This window comes from Tursiops truncatus, chromosome 1, assembly GCF_011762595.2.
Source record: "Tursiops truncatus isolate mTurTru1 chromosome 1, mTurTru1.mat.Y, whole genome shotgun sequence".
Lineage (NCBI taxonomy): Eukaryota > Metazoa > Chordata > Mammalia > Artiodactyla > Delphinidae > Tursiops > Tursiops truncatus.
In genome coordinates, this window is record NC_047034.1 from 115,177,748 (window position 1) to 115,203,029 (window position 25,282).

The following is a 25,282-nucleotide window of genomic DNA, read 5'->3' on the forward strand; positions in this document are numbered from 1 at the left end:
TTATTTCTAATAATATATATATTATAAGACAATATAATAGCAGCTTTGTTTGTTCTTTTCAATCCTAATTCATTGTTATTTCTCTTTCTTACTCTGTTCACCAGGCTTTCAGTACAAAGAAGTGAAAAGTCATTTTGGCCTTTTTTTCCTAATTTAAAGCAAATATTACTAATGCTTCCCATTAAGAGTGATATTTGCCAAATTCTAAACATATTTTATTCTAATATGCATTTTTAAAATCAGGACTGAGTATTAAGTTGTATCTACTGATTCTTTTCTGTATATGTTGGTGCCATTGTATTACTTCTGTCTTCATTAGCCAGTTAATGTGATAAATTCACTTAAAGGTTTCTAAAGTTGCATTCTTGGGATAAACTTAAACTGGTATTTTCTTACACATCAGTGTGTTTGACTGTTATTATTCTTTTCTGTACTATCCTTGCTTACTTTTGGTTTCAATGTGATACAGGCCTTATAAACTTGTTTGCCTCTTTTTTCTCTATTCTCTAAATAGTTGCATAAGATTTATTAAAATTATATGTTCCTCAAAAATTTGAAAAAACCCATCTGTAAAATTATCTGGATTTGAAGTTTTTTCTATGAAAAGACTTCTAAATACTATGAAAATTGTTATAGGACTATTACAATTTTATATTTCTTTAATCAGTCAAGAAAAATTATTTTTCTTATAAATATGTCTTTTTGGGCAGATGTTACAAAGCAATTGCAATAAAATTATTTATAATACTGCATTTATCTTTTTCTACTGAAAAATCACCTTTCTTGGCAAAAACAGCAAGAGTTAAAACAAGGTGCTTACTATAAGTTCTAATTGCTCTGCATATAACTTATATAATACTTGCAACAATCTTAGAGGCAATCTATTATCATTATCCCCATTTTAAAGATGAAGAAACAGAGGCACAAAAAAGATTGCTCAGCTCATAAATGGCAAAGTCTTAATCACATCTAGACATTTGCTCCAGGGCCTGTGTCCATGAAAACTGTCCACTATAGTCCTTTATTTCATATATTTTGCCTTTCATCAGAAAGGTTATGGCTTTAGCTTTTTCCAATTTAAAAATTCTGAGAAAAGTATTCAGTTGGATCATGTTACCCTCTACTCAGCAATGGTCAGGATATCAGAGTCTGTAGAAACATGACTGCTCCCATACTCACCACATGTTTGAAGTAGAATTAATTTTACTTCCCAAAAATAAAGAGAGCTGTATCTATAAAAGATGGTCAAGATTCTGGGCAGACAGAGGAATTGGACTAGGAAAATATCAGAATAACAGGAACCATGCTATACTCAGAAGGAATCTTCTCCTTTTGCAAATGGAGTTTTGTGTGTAGTAAAGAATTTCACCTTGTCCAAAGAGAGGTCCGGTCTTTGCCTTTGGTTCCAGAGTGGTAATCTTGGAATGTCTTCCTTGCTGAAAGTATTGGAATGTCTTCCTTGGAAGTATTCCTTGCTGAAAGTATTCTTTTACCTGGAGGCTTTGGTCCACATCGAATAGCCTATGCTAATAATATGATTTATTGTGTAGACTCTGGGTCATGCAGTATCAGCTTAACCGTCAAAGGGACTGGAGAGTAAATTTAGCCACATAAGTGGCCAACCATCTCTATGTGACCAAAACCTCTGGACACTAAGGCTTGTGTAAACCTCCCTGGTTGGTAATGCTCCATCCATAGTTTCATACCATTGCTGGAAAGAGTTAACACTCTCCATGACTCCACTGGAAGAAGACAGCTAGAAGCCTTGTGTTTGGAACTCTCCTGAACTCAGCCTTAGGTCTCTTTTCCTTTGGCTGATTTTAATCTGTATCCTTTCATTGTAATAAACTATAACCATGAGTTTAACAGTTTTCAGTGAGTTCTGTGAGTCCTTTTAATGAATTATCAAATTGAGGCTTATCTTGGAAAACCCTGAACTCTATAGGTGATTTCAGAAATAAGAGTGGTCTTGTGGGCTGTTTCATAAGTTTGGTAATGGCACAAATTTGCATGTCTCATGCCCTGTTCTCTTAGGATAGATCCTCTTTCAGAAAGTGCCTTGGTCCCTAATACAAAGATGTTTGTGGCAAGCAGCCCGAACAGGGAAACTAATATGCTCGATTTTCTATAGTGGATCTAATTCATTCTTCCTAATATGTCTATCTGTGTACATATTAAGTATATAATATATAACATAAAAATAAAATTTCTTGTTTAATGATCTATCCTTCTAAACTGAATTCCAGAAGACAATAATCTTGTCTGCCTTATTCATTCACAGGGTCTTTATTCATTTACTATTCAAATTTGATGAATTTATTGTTTAATTGATTTACTCATTCAATGAATATTTATAGTTTGTTATATGTCAGGTATTGTCCTATATACTGTGGGCCCAACAGTAAAGAGTTCAAATTAGACCAAAGTCTCTACTCTCATGGATCTTACAATCTATCAGGAAAAAAATATATAAACAGAATAAATAATTAAAATATATAGCTCCTCAGATGGTGGTAAATGCTGTGGAGAAAAATAAAGAAGAGAAAGTGGAAAAAGCAGTTATAAGTTTAGGGCTGTGGTTTTAGAGTTATTAGGAAGGGTCTCATTTATAAGGTAACATTTCAGCCAATGCCTGAAGTGCAAAAGCAATGTGACAATGCTGAGCAGGACACTGAGGTGAACAAAACATGTAAAAACTAGGAGGCAAACTCTTCAGATGGGGGACCTGTAAGAATAAATTCCCCAATGAGGACAGTACTAATAGAGTTGAATGGGGGAGTGTGAGAGAGGAATTATAGGACGTGAAGTTAGAAGAGTAAGAGTACAGATTATGTAAGGTCCTGTGGTCAGTGGAAGAACTTGGGCTTCAATTCTGAATGAACATAAGTTGTCATTAGATTGTTTTGACAGAGGAGTGTCATGGTACAGCTTACATTTTAAAAAGATCATTCTGACTGCAGTATTTAGTGCAGATTGCTTTAGGGTCAAAAGTGAGAATATGATGTCCAGTTAAGGTACTTATGAAGAAATCTAGGAGAGAGAGATAATGGTGGCTAGGACCAGGGTCAAGGTGGCAGTGGCAGTGAAAAGTGAAGTGATCCTAAATAGGTCCTGAAGGTAGAGCTCACAGAATTTGCTGATGAGTTAGATTTTAGGTGTGCAAGAGCAGAGTCAAGAGTGATTCCAAGAACTGTGTTTCAAGTAACAATTAGGATGACACTGCCCTTAACTTAATGTGGAAGTAAACACGGTTTCAGATATTTTGTTTGGGGAGGTGAAGGAGAAGGGTGAAGTTTAATTTTTGAAAGTGTTTTAGGCATTCAAGTAAGTAGTTCTAGGTGCTAGGGATATAGTTTAAATACGGCAAGTGTAAACAACAAAGACATAAGTCTCGTCAGGCTTCATCATGTTATTTTGTTACATCTTCATTACCATGCATAGTACATTGCTCTTAAGTGCAATATTAACAAATATTTAAGACATGAAGGAACAAATGTTTTATTAAAAACATCTAAAATCCTGCCATGAATTTGCCTTTATGGGAGCTGTGCAGTAAGAGTACTTGAGGATAGGGCCAGAGGTTTCCTCAGAAGACAAAGCCAGATCTGTTTGTTTCTGACCTCTATCCTTCAAGCAACTTGCTTCCTGTAACATGTTTGATTTTGAAGAGAGATAACCACGTGAGTCGACTAGGACATTAGTCAGAAAATAGACCTCCAGATAAGTGAACGAGTTAATGTGAACACAGTTTAGTTTTATCTATTAGAACACCAGGTCATTTTGTGTAAAGCAATAACTGTGATTTTTCCATAATTGATATTCAGATGTTTTTCTGGCAATAATTGGCCAAGGTATTTGGCTACTTCTTGTAGCCACTCCTGAAAAGAGGAAGTTTGTTTTCCTGTTGCTCTGACAGGAAGAGGTGGATCTACATCATCAAAATGCAGAACAAAATTGTTAGGACACAAGCAAAAAAGAATGACTAAGTTAGTATAAGGTACTCTTTGATCAAATATCATTTTGCTTTAAATATTTCATAATTAAAACTATTTTTTCACTTTATAGTATTTTGGTTCACTGAAAGTACTTTATTATATTAATTTATATTTGAGTGAAAAGTATAAATTTACAATTCTACTCTATGACTTATTATATTTATAGTTTATTGCATTTGAAGTATATCATATATTTACTCTCATTTCATTTTGTGAATTCAAAATTATGTTTGTTTTAAATAAAAGAATAGCACCGATATCAGCACTTTGAAATTAACCAAAAATCCCACAAAATATCCATTTTGCCCTATTATTACTATCACTAATTTTATATGACCATACAACATTGACTAGTTGTGGCATAGTTTCCTTAATTATTTTCTTTTGGTTGAGTTTTTAAATTGTTTCCAATATATGAATGCTATAATAAAATGGCTGTACATATTTTGGTGTATAAAATTTGTCAAAATGGAGGAGTGTTTGTTTTTGTTTTTTTAGAATATATGTAAAGGACAGGAACAACTGAGTCAAAGGTGAGAATACTCTTAAGGCTGTTGATAAACACTGAGAAACTGCTCTCCAAATCAGTTTAGGTGTTTGTTTTTGTTTTGTTTGTTTGTTTAACTAATTAATTAGCTAACAATTGCAGAGAATTTGCAGTAGGAGGTCACTTGTGTCAAGACATTCTTAGGCATTGTTGCTGTAACAATAATCACAGGATGGATTTTACAGGACAGATTTTCACAGTGGGCAGCAATGACTAAGCATAGTATGTGACTCAAAATTCCATACTTATAGCTGAACAAGACAGGGTTTGTCCCCGAGGGAACTTATTGTCTGATGTGGGTGATTCTACTTATACGTAAGTAGCAGCATTGAAGCAGGCCATGGTAAGAGTCAAAGTAAGGAAGTAAAGTCAAGCTACATGGAGAATGAAGAAATTAAATTTCATAAACAATCACAAATCACAAAGTGAAGGGTGTCCCTCATCACTAATGTGTACTTATAATGTGAAAAAACTTTAAACTATTCTTATTTTGTTCCTTAATGGACCATTATATTGAATCTCTATTTTATTTATAACTGAAAAATGTACTTCAATTTTTTCTTCATGCTTTCTCCCAAAACTTATTTTTGATTGAACCTCATCAGCATCAACACATTTCTCAGATAATAGGAATTGTAAAATAAAAAAGTTTATTTATGATCATGCAAAATAAATTTTGATATATAGCAAAAGGTTTAGTATGCTTGATTAAAATGACTTCGTATCAAGATCTTATCAAGATCAAAATGTTATCCTCTTGCATGAAAATCCACCAGTATCTGCAAGAGAATATTATCTAATAATTTCACTTGAGAGGCAAAGCAGAACTCACAATTTTACTAACAAAGCTATTAGTTCTAAATATGTCGCTTAAGCTTAAGATGTCAACCACTTAGAAACCAAAAGACGTTATAAATAAGCCACATTTACTTCACTCTCAAAGCCCAGGATCCTGTTACAGAAACACGTGTTGTAGTTATAAATTAATAAAATTTCCCATTATCACTTACAGCACACTGGGATGCTTTTTCATGTTACTCTGATAAACACTGTCTTATTTTTTAATGACTGTCTTCATAATCTATTAAAGTCACCATGTCGACCCTCTCTTTAATTTACAACTTAAGGATCAATTATCATAAGTTAATTATGCTCAAAGAATTGGGATAAAGAGAGATCTAACATTGTAAGATATTATCTCATAATAAATATTGGGAAAACATTTATTTTGCCCTAATTTTGTTTTAATCCCTGGACTCAATAAATAAGTGAAAAAAAAAATCTGAAAATAAAGATTTTAATTTTGGATATTTGTGTTGTATTGATGTATGAAAGACAGTCATACTTTTTAAAAGTTACTATATTTGTGTCTATGTAGAAATATACACACATATATGCACATAGATACATATATATTTATACACATGTATAAATATACACATACGTAGATATTAATATGGGTATGTGTATGTGTAATTCCCTCAACTGAAGTTCAGGGCCATGTGGTAGCCCTGACTTATCCTAATGTTCTTACTTCTTGCCTGAGCCTCAGTTTCCCTTTGCTGACAGTGTCTGATCAATACCTACTGGGAGTCAAGAACAAATTAGGTGGAGGCCTGGCATTATGTTGGTACAGAGTCCACTTGCAGACCACCATGGTATCCGTGGCTTTGTCCTGGGGTATCAATCACAACTCTGCACCTCTTCCTCCTAGCCTAAGATGATGGCTAAGTTGTGATTTTTACCACTGTGTCAAAAGCAGCAGGATGGAAGAAGCAGTGAGAAAAATTAGTCCACTTAAAAGAGGTTTCTAGAAGTGAAATCCAAACTTGTGCTTATAGCTCAATGGCCAGTACTTAGTCTCAGCACTCCCAGCTGTAAAGTAGACTAGAAAAAGAGTAGGCCAAGTTCACAGCCTCAAACACAAGGTGCCATTATTAGGAAAGACAGAAAAAAATATTTGTTAAGAAGCCACCAACAATCCCTGCCACACCCCTCATGACAGGCTATGTTCTTTGTACCATTATTGACAATTCTTTCTTAGTATGTTTTTATTTTAATTTATCCTTGCTTAACTGTACCATTACTAAAGTCAGGAACATGTCATATTAACTTGTATGATATGAGGACCAGGAACTGCCTGAAAGTAACCCTGAGGATTCATTATAGGTTGCCCATCGAGATATCTTAGATTAGGAATTCTCTTTTCTCCATTAAGAGGCAGTTTTCTCTCCTACCCCAGTCACTCACAGGAGGAGTTAAAACCTCCCAACGGCCTTATAGTCCCCGATGTTAGGCAGCTGGTCCGTGAAGCCAGATTTCTTGGTTCCCAGGAGTCTGTTACCCTCTGAAAAAGTCATTTTCTTAGGTTTCCCTTATAATAAGGGAGAACAGAGGGTCAAGTCCCTTTCACTGGACTCCAAACATGCAAGGTGTGTTCAGCAAAGCACCTATGCAGGGAAATTTGCAAGCCCAAGGTCAGAAATAGAAAAGCAAGTACAGGTCCTGCAGTCTTCCCATCATCCCCAGGGGAGGGCTGCTGGTCAAGGCTTTTCTGCTGTACATGAAGTACAGACATGTCTTTAGTGGATAGAGCCCTGCCTTCCCTTTTGGTAGGGTCAATAGGAGACCAGTCTTGTCAGTTGTATAGGAAGGAATTATTGGTCAATTTGGGTGCCAAGAAGTCTGAACTTTGATATCAGCTGTTGATGAGAGCTGTCTGGGAAAGTACCTAGGCCCCTTGGGTCCCCATGAGAAGTCAGGTTTGGCACAGCCTCTCCTGATAAAGAAAGCAGAGAGGCATCTCCAGTCCTGGCTCAGGAAACCCGGAATTAGCCCCTAGGACCATCCTGGAATGTTTCTGATCGATACATTTTACTTTTGAATCTCCAGACTATCACAGAATTTGCTATTCGGTAGATACTCAGTTATGTTGGCTGGAGAATGAATGAATGAATAGAGGATATCTGATGCTATACCTGAAAGCAACATTGAGAAATACACTAATACTTGAATTATTTGTTCCTTTATTTAAATGAAAAAAATAAATAAAGTCACCTTTGTATAGATTTGCTGACCCGTTAGTGTGTGTTTTCTCATGAAAGAGCAAACCTTTCTATGACCCTATCAAGGGAGATACAGAGTGAGCCTGATTGGAGTAATGCTAAGAGACTTTATCTTGGGAATTGCTCATCAGAAAGTTCTTTTTAACTTATTATATTTCTTTCAGTCTGATTCCAATCACCTTATTGAATAGTTCCTTTAATTATAAAAGAAAAAAATATTCATTATAAAACAATTTCTCACTGAGGACAAGAGGGATAAATAGGCCATTGCAACTGGTTTGAAGGCTCATGGAAGAGCAGGAAGGCCAGGCATAGTCAGTACTGAGTTTCCTTTTCTGATAGAGATATCAGGCCAGGTAGGTGAAACAATGCCTTTGGCTTCAGATGATTAAAGAAATTTGGCATCCCTTGGGTATATGATGTCACTGGAAGCCAATGAGAATGTGGTCTTAGCAGTGATAAATATGATCTGGAGCACAGTTCTCCAGATAAAGCAGAGCACTTCAGAAATGGTTTATATTCTATTGTTCCTAGTGCCTTAGTTAATTATCAGACACATTGTACAGACTACTGCTTTTATTGGGTAATAATATTTGGAGATGATTCAGTGTTAGAGTGATTTGATACTCTAAGTACAGATTATTAGGTTGAGACACATAATACACATTAAAGGTTGCATCTAGGCAAGTTAGTTTACCATATACATACTTTTTCAGTGCTCTGTAGCACTCCACATGAACCAGGAAATTTATTTTTAAAGATTTGCTAAGACTAGAATAATTTGTTGGCATGTTATCTCTCAGTGAATTTTTTGCACAGTGAAAGTATGAGTTACAATTCAGGGATAACTCTGTTAGGACTGAACATTTTATGATGACAGAAGTAAAAAATTAATCCATTTTTTGTTGACAGCCTTATAAGTCCTTTAAAAGAAATAAAAACAAAAAGAGAAAGATGATATTTAGCCACTCTATTGACAAGGATAGTAGGGAAATGGAACGAAATTAGTATATTTACAGGACAACCTCGAAGACCATAATTATGTGGTTCCTCTCAAATGCTTTGGTAATGGACCACAGGACATTGTAAACAAGACACATCACTTAAAAATTTTACACATCGACCTTAACAATCTTAGCACTGAAAGTATAAACAATACATAAAGTTAATTTCAGCCTTCAAAAACAAAAAGAAGACAGTCAACAGAGGATTCATGATTTTAAAGTAATATGAATTGTTTAAAAGTTTTTAAAAGTACTTTCTTGCAAATATAAATAAAACTCTTTAATTCTCATAAATATGAGGGTAATGGGGGACATATCACAAAATTCATTGCTAATGAGAGAATACTGAAATTATTAAAAAATAAATGAAGAATAATCATTAAAAAGAAATTTGGCCAATAGTATAAAGTAGTATCCTAGAAGTCAAATAAAAACTACTGAAGAGTGTTTAACATGTAGCTCATTTTTTTTTTAAGGAGAGGAAGTGCCTATGTTAACAAAAATGTCAACTCTTTACATAGAAATCTTATTTTTATTTTCTGATTTAAATAGGCAAAGTGAAAAAAATGCCTTGAAATAGGATATCAACCTCAGGATTAAAGGGTCAATTATGTGATAATAATTAAACTGAAACTTCTATCTTTTGCAGCTAGACAATTTCACACCTAGACAATTTCATTACAATTATAGTTTAGAATTCTTTTAATTTTAAACCTATGTGTTTATATCAGGAAAGTTACCTATAAATACCTGAATATCCACTAATGAAAAGAAATTAAAACAAAAACCTCTTGATCATTCAATGTTCTGGACTCAGCAATCATGTTTGTCACAAAAATAAAATAATGTGAGAATTTCTTTTTCATATCATTACTCTTTGCACCATAAATAATTTTGTTTACATTTCACAAATGAGATTTATTTCCAAAAGATATCATTTTAAATACATTTTCCCTCTGTGGAACTCCATTCACAGAAAAAAATGTTCTTGGAATTATCACTAACTGATCATCATTTTAGGTTTCCATCACTTTCTTGTAAGTCATTGAATAAAACAAATGTGTTTATATAATTTCATATGACAAAGAAACCTATTTTTATTCATACATTTAAAAAATGTCATTATACTAGTTACTAGAAAAGTAGTAGATTAGGTATAACTAAAATTTGAAAAAATCAATAACTATTTCAGAATTCTGAAAGAGAAACTAGTGCAACTGGTTTGTGAATAATTTTTGACATATATGAGAACTAAACTCTGTTATCTTAGCCCTTGTTTGACAATGTTAATGTACAAGTTATATATCAATGATGCCTTTATATTACCATGACTTTGAGAAGAGTAAATGTTACCTTTAAATTTTTTAAATTATTTCTGTATAGGCAAGATTATTTTAGCAATTGGTTGGCTAGAGACAGTACTTTTATATTCATTTATGGTTGTAGATGGAGATGAGGGGACAACTCATGGTCTGACTTCCACCTTTAATAAGATTTTTTTAAATGAGATCAATTACAAATGACTATAAGCTAATGTATTTTATTTAGATCTCCAAATAGCTTTCTGTTTTTTAAGCCAATCCCTTCTTACAGAAGGCTATTAATAAAACAGATTACTATAGGAAAATTAAATCTTGTCTGAGTTTAAAGGTTTGTGACAAAGTAGTAAGTAAAGAGTAAGAAAAAAAGATAATTCTCAAAGTGGTAGGAAGTTAATAATGATGACCCCTGGAGATTTGAACCAGAAGCTTGTGTCTTCAATATGCATGTTAATAATAATGGATGATAGTCAAGAACAAGCAGCTGAAATATGCTGACAGTTTGTAATTACAATATTTAATTTTGCTAAAAAAATTGAGCCATATGGAGAATTGTAAGAAGGTATAATAAACTAGTGATTGAAGAACACAAAGGTAGATGAAATGTAATATAAAGCACAAAGTATTACATACTTAAAGAAATAATTTAAATTACTTGTACATCCTGATGGATTCTGTAACCTCTCAGGATATTATTTTGGACAACTCAATGAAGAAGAGCAATCAACTATAAATAAATCAATGCTACAACATGTTAAAAGCATAGCTAAAAGGTACGACAATATCAAATAGATGATGATTTTAGCATGGTTTCTATTTTAGAAGTATTGCCATTTTTAAAAAGTGAGGTCAGTTTCATATTTTTGTAACATGGAAAGGTTCAAACAAAGGAAAATACATTAATAAAATAACATAGAAGTCAGTTATAATGCAAACAATTAGCATAATGCACATACTTCTCTTTTTTTGGCCAATGCCTGGCTTAAAAACATAAGTTCCTAAGTGTGGGTGCTAATTTATAAATCTTAATGAACAGAAACCATAGAAGAGAAAAAAACATACAAAACGGAGAGATTTGCAAATGTTAAACAGAATAATGGAAAGTTTTAGTGGGTTTTATGAAGGCCACAAAACAATTGAACAAACCAGGCTGGGAAGGAACTCGGATCTCCTCTCTGCCAACCAAGGTTGAAAATTACCAGATGCTTTTTGCATCCCCTTTCACTAAAAACAATTCAATTAGTACCATAAAAGCTATTTAAGTGTTTCTGTTTGTAGTTTTGGAAACTCAATTTTTAAATTGTTCTTTTAAATACTAACTTGAGCTTTATAATTAGAAAATTAAGTTGTTAAAAGTGCCCCAATGGAAATGTGTATTAAAACATTAAAATTGGGCTTCCCTGGTGGCGCAGTGGTTGAGGGTCCGCCTGCCGATGCAGGGGACGCGGGTTCGTGCCCCGGTCTGGGAGGATCCCACATGCCGCGGGGTGGCTGGGCCCGTGGGCCATGGCCACTGGGCCTGCGCGTCCGGAGCCTGTGCTCCGCAGCGGGAGAGGCCACAATAGTGAGAGGCCCGCGTACCGCAAAAATAAATAAATAAATAAATAAATAAATAAATAAATAAATAAATAAAATAAAACATTAAAATTGTTTGATACAAGATGTCGACAGACACATAGACTCAATATAGATTGAGAGTCACAACTTACCAGGTAACTAGGTTCAGGAATTGCAGCATCTCTACGCCGACTATTTAAGATCATCAGTTTAATAGTAGACAAAAAAATGGTTCCCTACCGTTTGGGAACTATAGATTACTCTACAGTTAACTAAGAGTTTTCCTGGCTTTTTCTTTAAATTGAAATGCCAAAGATTGTGATTGGCTATATCCCAATGACATGAAATGTATCTAGAAATCTAAAAGACATTTGAGGCAAACAGTTAATCTCCAAAATTAAAGATTTTTCATTTCTGATAAACTTGACTACACACTATTCTAGGTATTTATTAATTTATTTACTCCTTCAATCAGCACCTTTAAAATTACATGCCTATTATCCTCGAGACACTGTGTGAGGTGTCATGAAGGAAAAAATAATTAGATTTCTTACCTTCAAGTTCTAAGAGTCCAGGTTAAGAACCATTAATAGAGAAGTTCACCTTGTGGAACCTCAATCCTTATCCATTCGTGGAACTTCCCTTACAATGAGGAACTGATGTCCCACTTTGGTAAAACTCTTCTTGGTGTAAACATTGAATGTGTTGCCATCCAATTACTCTTCCCAACCTTACATATAACTCAATTTTCTTTTTTCTTTTTTTTTTTAACCTTTTTGCCGTCCTTTTGCCAATTGTACATTGTTAATTCTAGGTTTGACTAAAATTGACCTGTGGTGGGAAAACATGTTTGGTAAACTGTAATCCTTTTGAGGGTCTTATGGGAATAGAGACAATATGAAGAAATGAGGAGCTACCTAAATTAAGAAATTGGTTACAATGTTTCCATAGTTGAGAAAATTCAAATGATGTGTGAGTAATGATGATATTTAGAAATATAGTCACAGAGCTGGCCAAACACTTAGAATTCAGTCACACTACCAACGCTCAGGTGAGGAATCAGACAGTCTCACAGACGCCTCATGAAGGGGGTCCAGAAGCTGCATGTGTTTCTCGTGCCACTCTCTGGGGCACCATAAATACATCCATGGATAAGGTCTTCATTTCAATTGTGTACTAATTTCCTATATTTGATGCTTTAGTTATTAAAGGTACTAAACGCCCAATATTTCTGAATGTTATGTTAATGACCTTAACAACCCACAATGATCTACTAAGGCAGGCATTGTTATTTCCATGTTACAATGGGTAAACTGGTCCCCAAAGAGGCTAAAGAATCTATTCATAATAAAAGTTAGAGCTAAACCCAGGTCTTCACAGTAAATACTTTCCATAACAAACTTCAGCCTGACCAAGAACCTTTCAAGGAAAACTGTTTAAATCCTGGCACCTTACAGACAGACCCAACATAGAACTAATCATGGATTTGATAAGATCTCGCATTGCAGGATGAATGTTTATACTAGTGCATTAAAACTGCAATTAGGTAGGCAGCTTAAAAGGATTTTACTTCCATGTGTTATATTTAGGCCAAAATCAAGCCCTAAATGATTGTTATATCTTCAAAAGACTAGAAATGTCTCAGTGGTACCCAAATGAAGATCGTTGATAACATTTTAAACTTAAAGTTCTATATTTCTTTGAGAATACTTCTTTAACATATATTTTCTCTCACAAGTAAAATATTTGGAATGAAAATTCAATATATTTTTTTTCATTAATGTAAAGACAACATATCCAAAATTATTCAGTTATTATATTTATTTCTTATGAAAATGACTGAGCAATAAATTAAGTAATTTTGATTTTTACAAAGAACGATCTTAAAACTATAAGCATCATTAAACACTTCATGCTCACATTTTACTCTCCTGTATTTTCTTTCTTTCTTTTTTTTTTTTTTAATACACGCAGGCTCAGCAGATGTGGCACATGGGCTCTAGAGCACAGGCTCAGTAGTTGAGGTGCACGGGCCCAGTTGCTCTGCAGCATGTGGGATCCTCCCGGACCAGTGCTTGAACCCATGTCCCCTGCACTGGCAGGTGGATTCTTAACCTCTGCGCCACCAGGGAAGGCCTCTCCTGTATTTCTTGATAAAATATATGAATAAACTTTTACTTTTTAATAAGAACACACATGCAAAAAGAAAGTTTGAAAAATATTTTAAAATTGCATTTTACCTCATTTTTGTTATTTTTAAGCAATGCATGGAGAAAAATAATATTTTTTAAAATTGGTTGTCTTCTATTACCTTTAGTATAAAAATCAAGAGTGAGCATGTGTGGCAGATCTATGGTGTAAACTATTTTATGACAGTGATTTTAAACATACGTACAGTGTTTCAGTTTATAACGTATCTTGGGAGATAATATATTTCTATATTTATGTCTTTTGAATGATAAGTATACACAATGACTTCATAAGTACAATGCAATGACTTTGGAAAAACTAGCTTCCCATAAATGGAGCCAGGTCTTCCGAACACCTCGAATTTTATATTATAAAACTGGGCTTGTTACTTTTTCCCCTTTGAAACCACTCTTCATCCTATCTTTCCTCTTTTTGTGAATGGTTCCAACCTTCTGCTCACACAACTAGAAAATCTTCACACTCTGTTTTAAACCTATCCCTCAACCTTAGCAAGTCAACCAGATGTCAATTTTCTTTATCTAATCCTTTCTTCAATCTGTCCCTATCTCCCTCATCCCAATACTCCTATCCTGGTTCAGGCATTTGTAGTCTATTTCCTGGACTATTCTGGCTTCCCTGCCTTTGTTGTCTCCATAACATCCCTCATTTAGACTGCTGCCAGAGAGTTTTATTCACTGAATCACTGTCTAGCTTATTAAAAAAAAAAAAAAAAGGAATTTAGGGCATTTAAATCACCTTTCCAGACTTCCTTGGTAGCAATAACTGATGACTACTCATTTTTGCAATACCCTTCTCAGGGTGGTACCACTATAGAAGGAATATAGCAGGGTGACTGAGGGCACCAACTCAGAAGCAAAATAGCCTGGGTTTGAATCAAACCGGTCAGCTAGACTAGCTGTGTGACTCTGGGCAAATCACACAACACCTCTGTTCCTCATTTCCCTCATTTATTGTGGGACCACACTCAGGAGCTTTTTGTAGGAATTAAATTAAGCTAGAAAGGTCCAGGAAAATGCAATAGAGAGCCAAGGAAATATGTCTATACATAAGTACTTGTATCATTGTGACTTGTGTCATTGTGACTAGTTTCAGCTGTTGCCCCACTATTTATAATCTTTTTGGAGTCCAAGGGCCATGACTTGATCATCTTTGTGAGGGTACTCTCTGTGCAAAGTAGATTCTTAGCAGATGTTTGTTCAATTAAACAGAACATATATGAAATGTGACAAAGGTGTGCCCAACTGTTTTTAGGTGGAATGACTTGTGTCAGTGACACAAACATCCGTTATTTCTTTTCTTTAAATCAGCTTTATTGAGGTATAATTTCCATGTGATAACAGGCACAATTTTAAGAGATGAGTTCTGCCAAATGCATGCATTTAAGTAACCTGCCTCCCAATCAAAATGAATAGTATTCCCATTACCCCACGTTTCCCTCTGTGTCTTTCTGCAGTGAATCCTCACTCCCCACTCCAACCTCAAGTAACCACTGGTCTGCTTTCTGTCTTATAGATCAGCCTTGCCTGCCAGTTATTTTAAATCTTTACACTAAAAATGTTTCCGTGTTTCAACCTGAAAGCTCCGTATCTATGTAATCAACTCATATGTAGTAACATGAAAGGAAAGCTATACACGATGCACCAGGTGTTCTGGGGAGGGCGCTGGTGAGGAGAGAGGTAAATTTTAGTTGAAAGTGGAAAACAGCATCTTGTACTTTATAGCCATTTAATTCTCGACACTTGGCTTTTCTGTTTGCTTGTTTTTTACTCAGTCATTTTAGACACGATTCTAACCTGTAGGCTCTGTAGGCAAGACAGAGTATCTTTATTCTACACTCTGGAACCCTGAGTCCCCATAAGGTGCGACCTCAGTGCTGGAAACCAAGGCCCTGTTGTTTGGATCCAAGTTTCCAGCCTACTTCTGGGCCCAGAGTTCTTTAGGGAAACTTGTTACTGAAAAAAAAAAAAAAAAAAAGCTGTGTCCCGGAATTGAGGTTGTAGGAAGGACCCCTGATAGGCAGTTCAGCAGGTTCTCTCGGGGCGCGGTACGCTCCACTGAACTCTGGAACGCATTGTCTTTGAGGGCGACACCCTGAACGCTGCCTGCGGGAAGGGGACAGAATCCCCCCGAGGGGTGCGCGGAGCGCAGCGGGCCGGCAGCCCCGAGGCCAGGGGTGAGGTCAGGGTGGCCTGGGGGCCGGGCCCGGACGTGGCCTGCAGACTCAGCGCTGCACGAGCGCACTCACACAAAAGAGGCCGGAAAGTGGCGGGAGGAAGCGGGCGCGTCACGGGGGCCGCAGCTGGGAGCCTGGCGCGCCCGCCCCGCCGCGTCCCAGGTACACGGCCCGCTCGCCCCGCCGCTCCGACACCGCCACCGCCACGACCGCGGCGCCGCCAATGAGACTCCTTCCGCTCCTAGGTGAGTGCCCGCGCCCCGGTCGCCCGGCTGCCCCGGGCCGGCACCTGTAGGGAATAGGCTATTTCCAAGGTGGAACTCACGTGCCGAGTGCATTTGACCAAGACTCCAGGGGGAATTGACACAGTCCTTCTCAGGATGTTTTTCTCTTTGGCCTTTCAACTCTGGAGTTCGATATTCAGTACCCAGGGACCAAGTCATCTTTTTATTCCTGCTGACAAAGTCCTCAAAGTCCCAGACTTTGACCTTTCTTCTGATCTTCCCCCAAGACATTTGGGAAATCCAAACCATTAACACTTGTGGGAGGTTTCCTGGCCTTTCAAGGGGACTGCTGGCCCAGACTTTGGGTTCCTTTAAAATACCATTTCGATGATACTGTGCGGAAAGAAAATAAATCACATCTTTGAAGCCGAATTAATTCTGGTTTAGACAGTATATACAGCCCTATGTGAGGCTAGGATTTAGAAATGAATGTTTAAGAATCTCTTGTTACCAGATGAGGACAATTTATCTCGGATGACTGTTTTCAGAGTTATGACTTGCGTGATTCAAAACTGTCCATCCCAAGCGTGTTTGTCTTCAGAAGGCCTAGGACAACAATAAAAAAGGAACGTCCTACCCTTTTCCTTATCGTTTCCTAACAGCCCACATAATACCATTGCCAACTTTGTTTTCAAAAACTCTGAAATAAAGGCTTGTTCTCTCTTATGCTGCATGTTATTGGTCATGTTTGTCTGGTGTTCCATTTCTGGAAGATCGATCTTTGACCAGTATGTTGAGTTGATTTTTTTCCCCTCTAATGGGAGAAAATGTAAAAGAAACTTTATTATGGAAAAGGCAGAATTTTAAAAGATAATTAGAACACAGAAAAAAAAAATTGCATTTGTCCTCCTGAATGGTATGATATGTTTCTCTTCATCTTAAAATAACACAGATTTGACTTTGAAAAGACACAAATACTCAGTTCACCTTGACTTCTTTCTGCACAGAATCATTCCCAGGGGAGAGATATTACTTTACAATCATGTAGCTACCTTTAAAAGTATCTCACCTCAAGGTGAAGCGTCCAGTGATGTAAGAATGCTGTTTTCTTTATAAAGCCAGGTTGCTTACTACATTTTAGCTTGGTTGAGGTTTACTTGATAAACACTGAGACTGAAGAAAAACGTTACATTTTTTACTCACTTGGTCATGTCCTGTTATTTACCTAAATCCTCCTTTGGGAAATTCTCATAATGCATTTATCTAAATGGAAAGAAAGAAGGATAGTAATGTGTATGTCATCTAACTCAACAGTGGGAGAAGATTTTTCTTTTTCTTTTTGAAAAGGTGTATTCTCTATTTTCTTTAGTGGGTTTTTCCACTTTGCTGAATTGTTGCTACACTCAGAATTGTACCAGGACACCTTGTCTCCCAAATGCAAAATGTGAAATACGGAATGGAGCTGAAGGCTGCTATTGCAACATTGGATTTTCAGGAAATGGTGTCACAATTTGTGAAGGTAGACAATCTTTATTACCTCTTTTGGAGTATATTGTAAGATTAAATTCTGATATGACTGCTTTTTTCTTATCGAGAAGTTAAGTTGTCTTACTTTATACTGTTTGGTTTCATGCTATTGATAAAAAAGCTTAATTAACGAAACGATAAGTTTAAACTTCCCAGGTCAAAATTTATACTTGATTATGGACTTTTGATGACTCCATGCATATCTTATTTTGGGTAAAGATTGCCCTTGAACTTAAGCTGGAAAACTAGGTTCTGAGAGCAGAGTCAATACCTTCAGGAACAGAAGAACAGAGAATTCATGAAGTCCAGGCTATATCCACATGTGTTACCCTCAGATACCTTCCTTAGTACTTGCCTATCTAAATTTGAGAATACCATTAAGAGATTTGAGGTTTTCTCCTGCATACCCTGGATATATACCCCGGAGAGAGAGAGAGAGAGAGAGAGAGAAAGAAAATTTTAAAATATATTCTTTTCTGAAAAAGTAGATCCCATTTATGGAACTTTAGGCTAGAGCCCAGAGCAAGAATGCCAGGAAAGTTCCTTCTAGGCTACAATTTAGCCCATTGACTTGATGAACAGAACACTATCCCATAATCAAATTTAAGTGATTTCTTGCCTGTGGTCTCCATCACCACCATGCCTCTTCTTTCCTCAAGCTTCACCCAATCTTTATTCTCTCTTTCATTTTTAGTAGAATCTAGTTTAACTAGGTCAATAGAACAACATTCTATGTAGGAGAGAGCGAGGAAAAAAAAAGTTCCAAGCTATGTAAATTTGTTTTAAAATATAATTAAATGGAAGCCTCAGACTCGAACTGTGTGGTATTACACTCCTAAATGTATTTAAGATAACATGGACTTTTTCTAATTAAGCCAGGATATTGTACATTGTTAATATTGCATGTGTTTGCTTATAGCATAAACAAGTTGCGTCTCGTGATTCAATTTGATAGGCTCTTAAAAAAGATTAAATATGCAGTATATAGTAAGACCAGACCTCATCACAATTAGTTTAATGCTTAAAAATGTGGAGCAAAGCTACAGTTGCTTAATGGTGCATTAGATCAGGCATTTCTGCTTGTACATACTGCCGGGATTTGTAATTTACTATTCTACAAGCACTACAAAATTCTTTCCATAAATAGTCTTAGATTTTTATTGTGTATTTAATTGAATGGCATTATGGCAAGTTGATAGTTGAGTGACCTTCAAAATATGGCATCAAACACATTAGTGCACTTTTCCACTAATCATTACAAATTGTACCAGAGTACTTCATAAGCAGTGTTGCCTTTTTGTTATTTAGATACTTTTCAAGTGTCATGATTACCATCATTAACATCAATAATTTTTCACAATTTGGACCTTCAGCATCCAAGCAGTTCATAATCATGTTTTTAATGATTTCTTTTAAAAGCACCTCTTCCATTATCCAATGCAATTGTTTTTCCCCCTGCTGTTTAGTCAATAGTCAGCTGAAGGGCAGAAAATATTTTCTGTTGAAAATAAAAATATTTCAAGAGCTTTGGCCCTGAAATTTCTTTTCACACAGAACACAGTTTGTAATGGGATTTTTTTTTCTTTTCAAGTTCTTCTTAAATTCCCTTCTTATTTGAAGAATGGTACATGTACACTTGTGTTAATATTCACAATCTGAGGTTTATAATATCCTCTTAAAACTGTTCAAACAGTGGTTTTCATCTTTTTCACATTTTATTAATCCACTGACAAATTTGGGATACTTTTTTCAGTAAATATATTTAATATGATTTTTGGAATCAAAACATTGTGTTTTCAACTGCTGACTCGTCTAGGTTATATTTTGGGTTTGAAGACTCTTGTTGGCTTTTTTCATCTCTAAGGAGATTCCCCATCTTTCCTTATCTTTCTCTAAGATTGTTAGTAGGTCTCTAAGAAATCACTGGACAGAATTTTTGTTACAGAAGATGCCTGCTTCTTGAGGAGTGAAAATTGTTGTTTTTTGGCATCATTAACATCATCTTCATCATCTTCATAAAATCTGGCTCCCTCCAAGGCATGCCAAATAAATGTCATGATAATAACCCAACCTTACTCAATGTATTCTGTTCCAAGAGCTAGGTTTGAACAAGTTATTTAGACTTTGGATTACGTGGTCCCACAGAAACAAGTTTTAATAGTAGTGAATTTATTTCACTTAATTATCTTTTTATTAAACAAGTATTTGTTGAGCACTTTCATCATCATCGTTATCATTATCACGATCATCATCAGGATAGTTAAGCTGTATTGTTCACTTAGTCCAAGATATTAATTAGCACAACATCTTCATCCATTATTATTCCCATTTTATCTATAAGGAAATACAGTGTTAAGAAGGTAAGTGAAAATCTCAAGTGACACAACAAATAAGTAGTGGAGCCAAGATTTGAGCCCAAGTCTGTCTAATTCCAGTGCCTGTATTATTACTCACTGTGTTTGACCATAAGGCCTCTGCTTAACAGATACTGCTATGCCCTTGGGTTAAAATAATCAATAAGAATTGACCTTGATTTCTAATATATCTGAGGACAGTTACAGAACTATGTTAATAATTTGATACAATGTTATCAAAGAGGTAAGTTTGAGGTGTGCAGTCAACAGCAAGGAAGTTTTCCAAGTAGAGGTGACATTTATGCTCAGAATTGAGAATAAATAGATTTTATTAAGACGAACAAAGTGACAGAGAGAAGTCAGGCAAAAGGAATCAGCAGTAACAAAGGCCTAGAAGTTGAACATGTGTGTTTTTTTTTTTAAGGAGCTCCAAGTATTTCATGCTGGATATATATCACAGGTATCTTAGTTGAGGGGTCAATGGCAATTAAGTCAAGATGTCAAAGGTATGGACTTTATTCTGTTAACAAAAGAAAGCCTTTGGCAGGTATTAAGTAGCTGAGTTACATGATAGATTGTATGTATTAGAAAGATAACCCCATTAGGTAGAGTAAGAATGGATTAGCAAGGGTCAACTCACAAAGACCATTTACCCAACCTGTAAAACCAATAGTACAGTTCATTATACTTTATGCTCCATCTACCCAATGTACTTTAATCTTCATATCAAGCAGTTGAAATAAAAACTACAGATGCTGTCTTTTACTTACAAACAGTATTATTACTGGTTATAACTAGCTTCTGTTGAACTCCACACTACAGCCTTTTGCATATGAGAGAAGCAGGACTCTGAAAGCTTAAGTGAGTTCCCCAGTGTCCCAGGCTAAAGTGATAAAGTTAGGACTCAAACCCTGGAATCTCAGCCTTCTCTAAATTACCAAAAATGTCAGCGTATTACCAGTCACCTGGTAATTAGTTTAGTACAGATTTTTAAACCAAATTGGTGGAACAGTATCATTTTAATAGGAATGTATTTATTACCACTTTATTGAGGTATTAATGGGAATTTATTACATACTTATCTTTATGCTGACATGTAAGTGTATTTTAAGATAGGAGGTGAAAAAGTGTGGAGAAATTTGGGGGTACCTTTAAAGGCTTTTGAAATTGTTGATGATGTTTAACTATAAAATGTAGGTTATTTTAGTTCTTTAAACATATATTACTATTGCCGTTCCTTATGGCTCTCAGTACATTTTTGACTACCTTCTAGTGCACAGTAGTTACAAATATAGGAAGTTAAAGATCCCTCCTCCCCTAGGTAATTATGAAAGTGTTAAAAAAGGGAAGGAAGGTTAGAAGGGCTGAAAGAATCTTTGGCTACACCTAAAACACTATATTGCTTGAGTTGGAATAAACTGAGCTGTGAGAAGCAAGAAGCAGGAACCAGTGGAAGGATGCAGTGCATTGCATGTTTGGGTGTAAGGATGGGGGGTGGTGAGAAAATAGTCTCCCTACTCTCATATCAGCACATTAAGTGGGGCTGTTTTTTGGGAAGTTTCATGGAATGAGAATGGGTAGGAGGAAAACAACTGCCCCAGGTAAGGAGAGGAATGGTCAGGAAGGATGTAATTGACTACCAGTACGCATGTATAAAAATCTTTTCAGAGCTTGAGACATGCCTATTATGCCTATTATGAACAACATCACAAGCACTTTACAGAAAATAATGAAGTCTTGGTGCCTGACTCAGGGAGACATGCTGTATGATTAAAAAGTTTTTCATTATTATCTAATAACCATACGTATGCTTGTAAAATTCAACTGGAAGAATATCATAATAAACTAGAGAGCAGTATGAAGCTGGTAAAGGTAAAGAGAACAGTGTCACAGTAGCTATCTAAAGAGCAGAATGTGAGAGAAATATTAATTAAAATAGTCCACTAGCATGAATCTGCCCAGGATAAAATAGAAGTGTTGAGGACATGTGATTGCTTCCATAACAGTTTTTTCTTTAGTAATAAAGAGGATGCTCATCAAAATGGGCAAACCAATAGTCATCAGAACAGACGCAAAGCATACAAAATGTGTATGTCATGAATATACACATCGTTAACACAATTAGATATACTATCTAAACTATGTCCTACAAGTAATAACTGTAGCTGTAAATATTTAACAAAATGATAATATCCGTAATAGAAATGTGAACAGAAAAAGAACTCTTATGTACTCTTCTTTGCATCACATCTCAATGATATTTCATATTTAATAATGATATATACATATAGTCAAAGCTATATAACATACATATACCTTTTCACTTTTATGAGGTATAGTCACATTCTGTATGTGAATGATTTTTCAGAACAAACATGCCAGAATAACAAACTAATTGGTATCACCCATTTCTCACTCAAGTAAATATCATTGTCTAAGATGGTTTAATTATGAAAATGATACTACCAGTGCTTAAAATTTTATTAGAACTCTTACTTTATAATTTATATGTGTAATATAATAAATTAAATTTAAATAAATTATTTAAGTATATATATATATATATATTTTTTTTTTTTTTTTCCTGTCCTCAATGACAATGAGATTTTGAGAGTGGATTTAATCTTCAGAAACAGCTAAGAGAAACTTTTAACCAAATCTGATGGGTGAAGTGGAAGATTAATTGCCAAAATGGTTTTAAGAAAATGGTGTGTGGTTATAAAGTAATATGAGATGAAATATTTTTCATGAGTAGCATGGAACAAAGACAGTTTTTAAGTTTTGAACTGTTTTGATATTGCATATAATAGCGAGATCACTAGAATAAATGTACTGACTTTCAAGTTGTTAATTCTCATTGGGATGCTTAAGTTCTGTTATTTGCTTAAAGATAGTTGTATTATTTTCACGCATTCATTTCATAAGCATTATCTGTTCTTTATGAATCCGATTCCAAAGGGCATTGTTAATATCTCTAGCTCTAAAAGTAACAAAGATAAACCCAACACATTGTTGAACTAGATTCTAAGTGTATACCAGCTTACTTAGAAATATTTTTGTTAATACAAATATTTTATGAAATAAACCTTACATTGTAGGACAAAAATGTCATAAAATGTATCAGTGCATTTTGGCGAACATGTCAAGCATTTTCTTATATGATAAACATCATCATTACCTTTTTAAAACATCATCATTACCTTTACTTATTTCAACAATTGGAATATTCATTTTGGCCCTGTCATTTTTGAAACCTATTCTAGCTTTGAAAATTTAGAATATGGTACCCTTAATAATTTAACATACCAACATTTTATTTCTGTTACCAAAAAAGATGGTCCATCAGTTTAGTTCTGTCATGATGTGGCAAATTAAATAGTCTGGTTACCAAAGTTAGTCTATTTATTGAGTGAGACAGTTGGAACAAAAACAAGGAAAGTTAAAGTTTATAATCATCTTTAAATTGTACTGATATTTAACTTCTGTGGAGTTACATACCCAGAAGATAGAGTGCATCAAAACTGCCTGGATCAGGTCCCTCTAGATAAGCGATTTTTCACAGCAGCTTCTAAATCTTTTTTGTCTTAAGGCTGCAAATGGGTATCTTTTGAATATTTGTTTTCATTTCTCATCTGGCATCATCAGCTCTCCTAGTAGTTCATCTACAACTTTTCTTATCCTTTTACATTTATTACATTTTGTGGTATTGAAACTTAGGAGTACAGAATTGAGTAGCAGCCAGGGCTAGCATTTTCTTTAATTTTTCCCTTTCTCTCTCTCTTTTTCTCTCTGCCTCCCTCTCTGTCTTTTTCTCTTTTCTTCTTGTTCCAGTCCATAGAAGGAGGTGTCTTCTGGTTTTTAAGGAATATTTAAGGAATATTTGAAGATTTAGAAATCTATGTCTCAATAACATTACATCCACATCTTCCTTCATATGTAATATGTTACTAAAAACCCTTGAGGAAGCAAAATTTCTTTTGTAAAACAAGTGTATTTTTACATACGCCAGAGGAATTTCCTAGGAAAATGAATACTAATACAAACTTGAAAAAGTATGAACTCTAACATGCTTCTAGATAGCTGTGTATCAAATTTTTTTAAAGTGAGGTACATATTTCCTTGGGCCTTCTTGTACTGAATGGAAACTGTAACCTGTTTAAAAACTGATAGTCTAAATTAACCCAAGGCTTACATTCCAGGATGCATGATTTCTGTGAACTTCATCCAAATAAATAAAATACCTTTGCCAATTTCAGAAATTCTTTTCCTTGTAACTAGAAATATGACCTCTTTCGTCTGTTGACAAGAAGGGTTACACAATAGAGAGAACAAACTCAAGCACAATAATTAAGTAGAACCTCCTCAAAAAAATCTACTCTATAAGATTACAAATTCTTTTACCATATAAAAAGAGAAAAATAAAAGAATAAACCATTATAGAAACCATCTTTAAGCTAGTGTTTTATTTTTAAAAAGAAAAAGAAAAAAGAACTTGTGCCATTTGAGTTTTGCTGATCAGCTCCACAGTTTTAAAACTAAAAACTTCTCCATATCTCCTCCCTCTATTTGTATAGCTGATTCACTTTGTTATAAAGCAGAAACTAACACACCATTGTAAAGCAATTATAGTCCAATAACAATGTTAAAAAGCTAAAAACTAAAAACTTCTCTTATCTAACTTGACAAGGTCATTTTTTGCAGACTAAGTTTCAGGAATCATTTTTCTAAGTCATCCTGTTTTATGTTTATTTCACTGGACAGATATGACAATGAATGAGATACAAACTAAGAAGTATCCTGAGCTCTTAAAGAAAAGTTTAATATGAATATATGATTTTGGATTTTCCCAACTAATCTATAATGAAACGTGAAAATGTTTCTTCATGTAGAAGTCTCATTTATTTTTGGTTACTTTTTAATCAGTATTATCTACATGGATTCATTGCATATTTAGAATCAGAAAAGTAATATCAGATAACTAATGGCACAGAGAATCAAACAGAAATAGTAAAAATCAACACAGAACTTCTGAGTTCTAATATCAATAAACAAAAATACTTACTCAAATTTCTGTGTTAAATCAATCCTAGATAAGACTTACTATCTGATTTGACATTATCAGAGTGATGGGGTTTTTTTTTTCAAGTGAAGACTATCAATTTGTTTTTACTGTAGGCTAAAATGTTGATTCATCATATATATATATTTATATATACGTCATATAATATGTGTTGCTGATGATAAAGCATCAATAGCAATAAAATTGGATATCATTTTTCTAGCATTAGTTTTCATTTTTTGCATGC

General features: G+C 34.8%; 1 protein-coding gene across 6 annotated transcripts in view; it reads left to right on the plus strand.

The window, feature by feature from the left end:
• The first annotated feature begins 15,727 nt into the window (after positions 1–15,727).
• The window catches only part of ADGRL4 (adhesion G protein-coupled receptor L4), a 121,827-nt gene continuing 112,272 nt past the window's right edge, over positions 15,728–25,282 (plus strand). For 4 of the 6 annotated variants that reach the window (XM_073787995.1, XM_073787985.1, XM_073788000.1 and 1 more), the window contains exons 1-2: positions 15,728–16,116; positions 17,465–17,614. In XM_073787995.1, coding sequence (XP_073644096.1) covers positions 16,095–16,116; positions 17,465–17,614 — 172 coding nt within the window. In that variant the 5' untranslated portion in view covers positions 15,728–16,094. Of the gene's footprint in view, positions 16,117–16,865; positions 17,012–17,464; positions 17,615–25,282 lie in introns of those variants that run through there. The other 2 variants (XM_019920128.3, XM_073787997.1) reach the window with 2 other exon arrangements.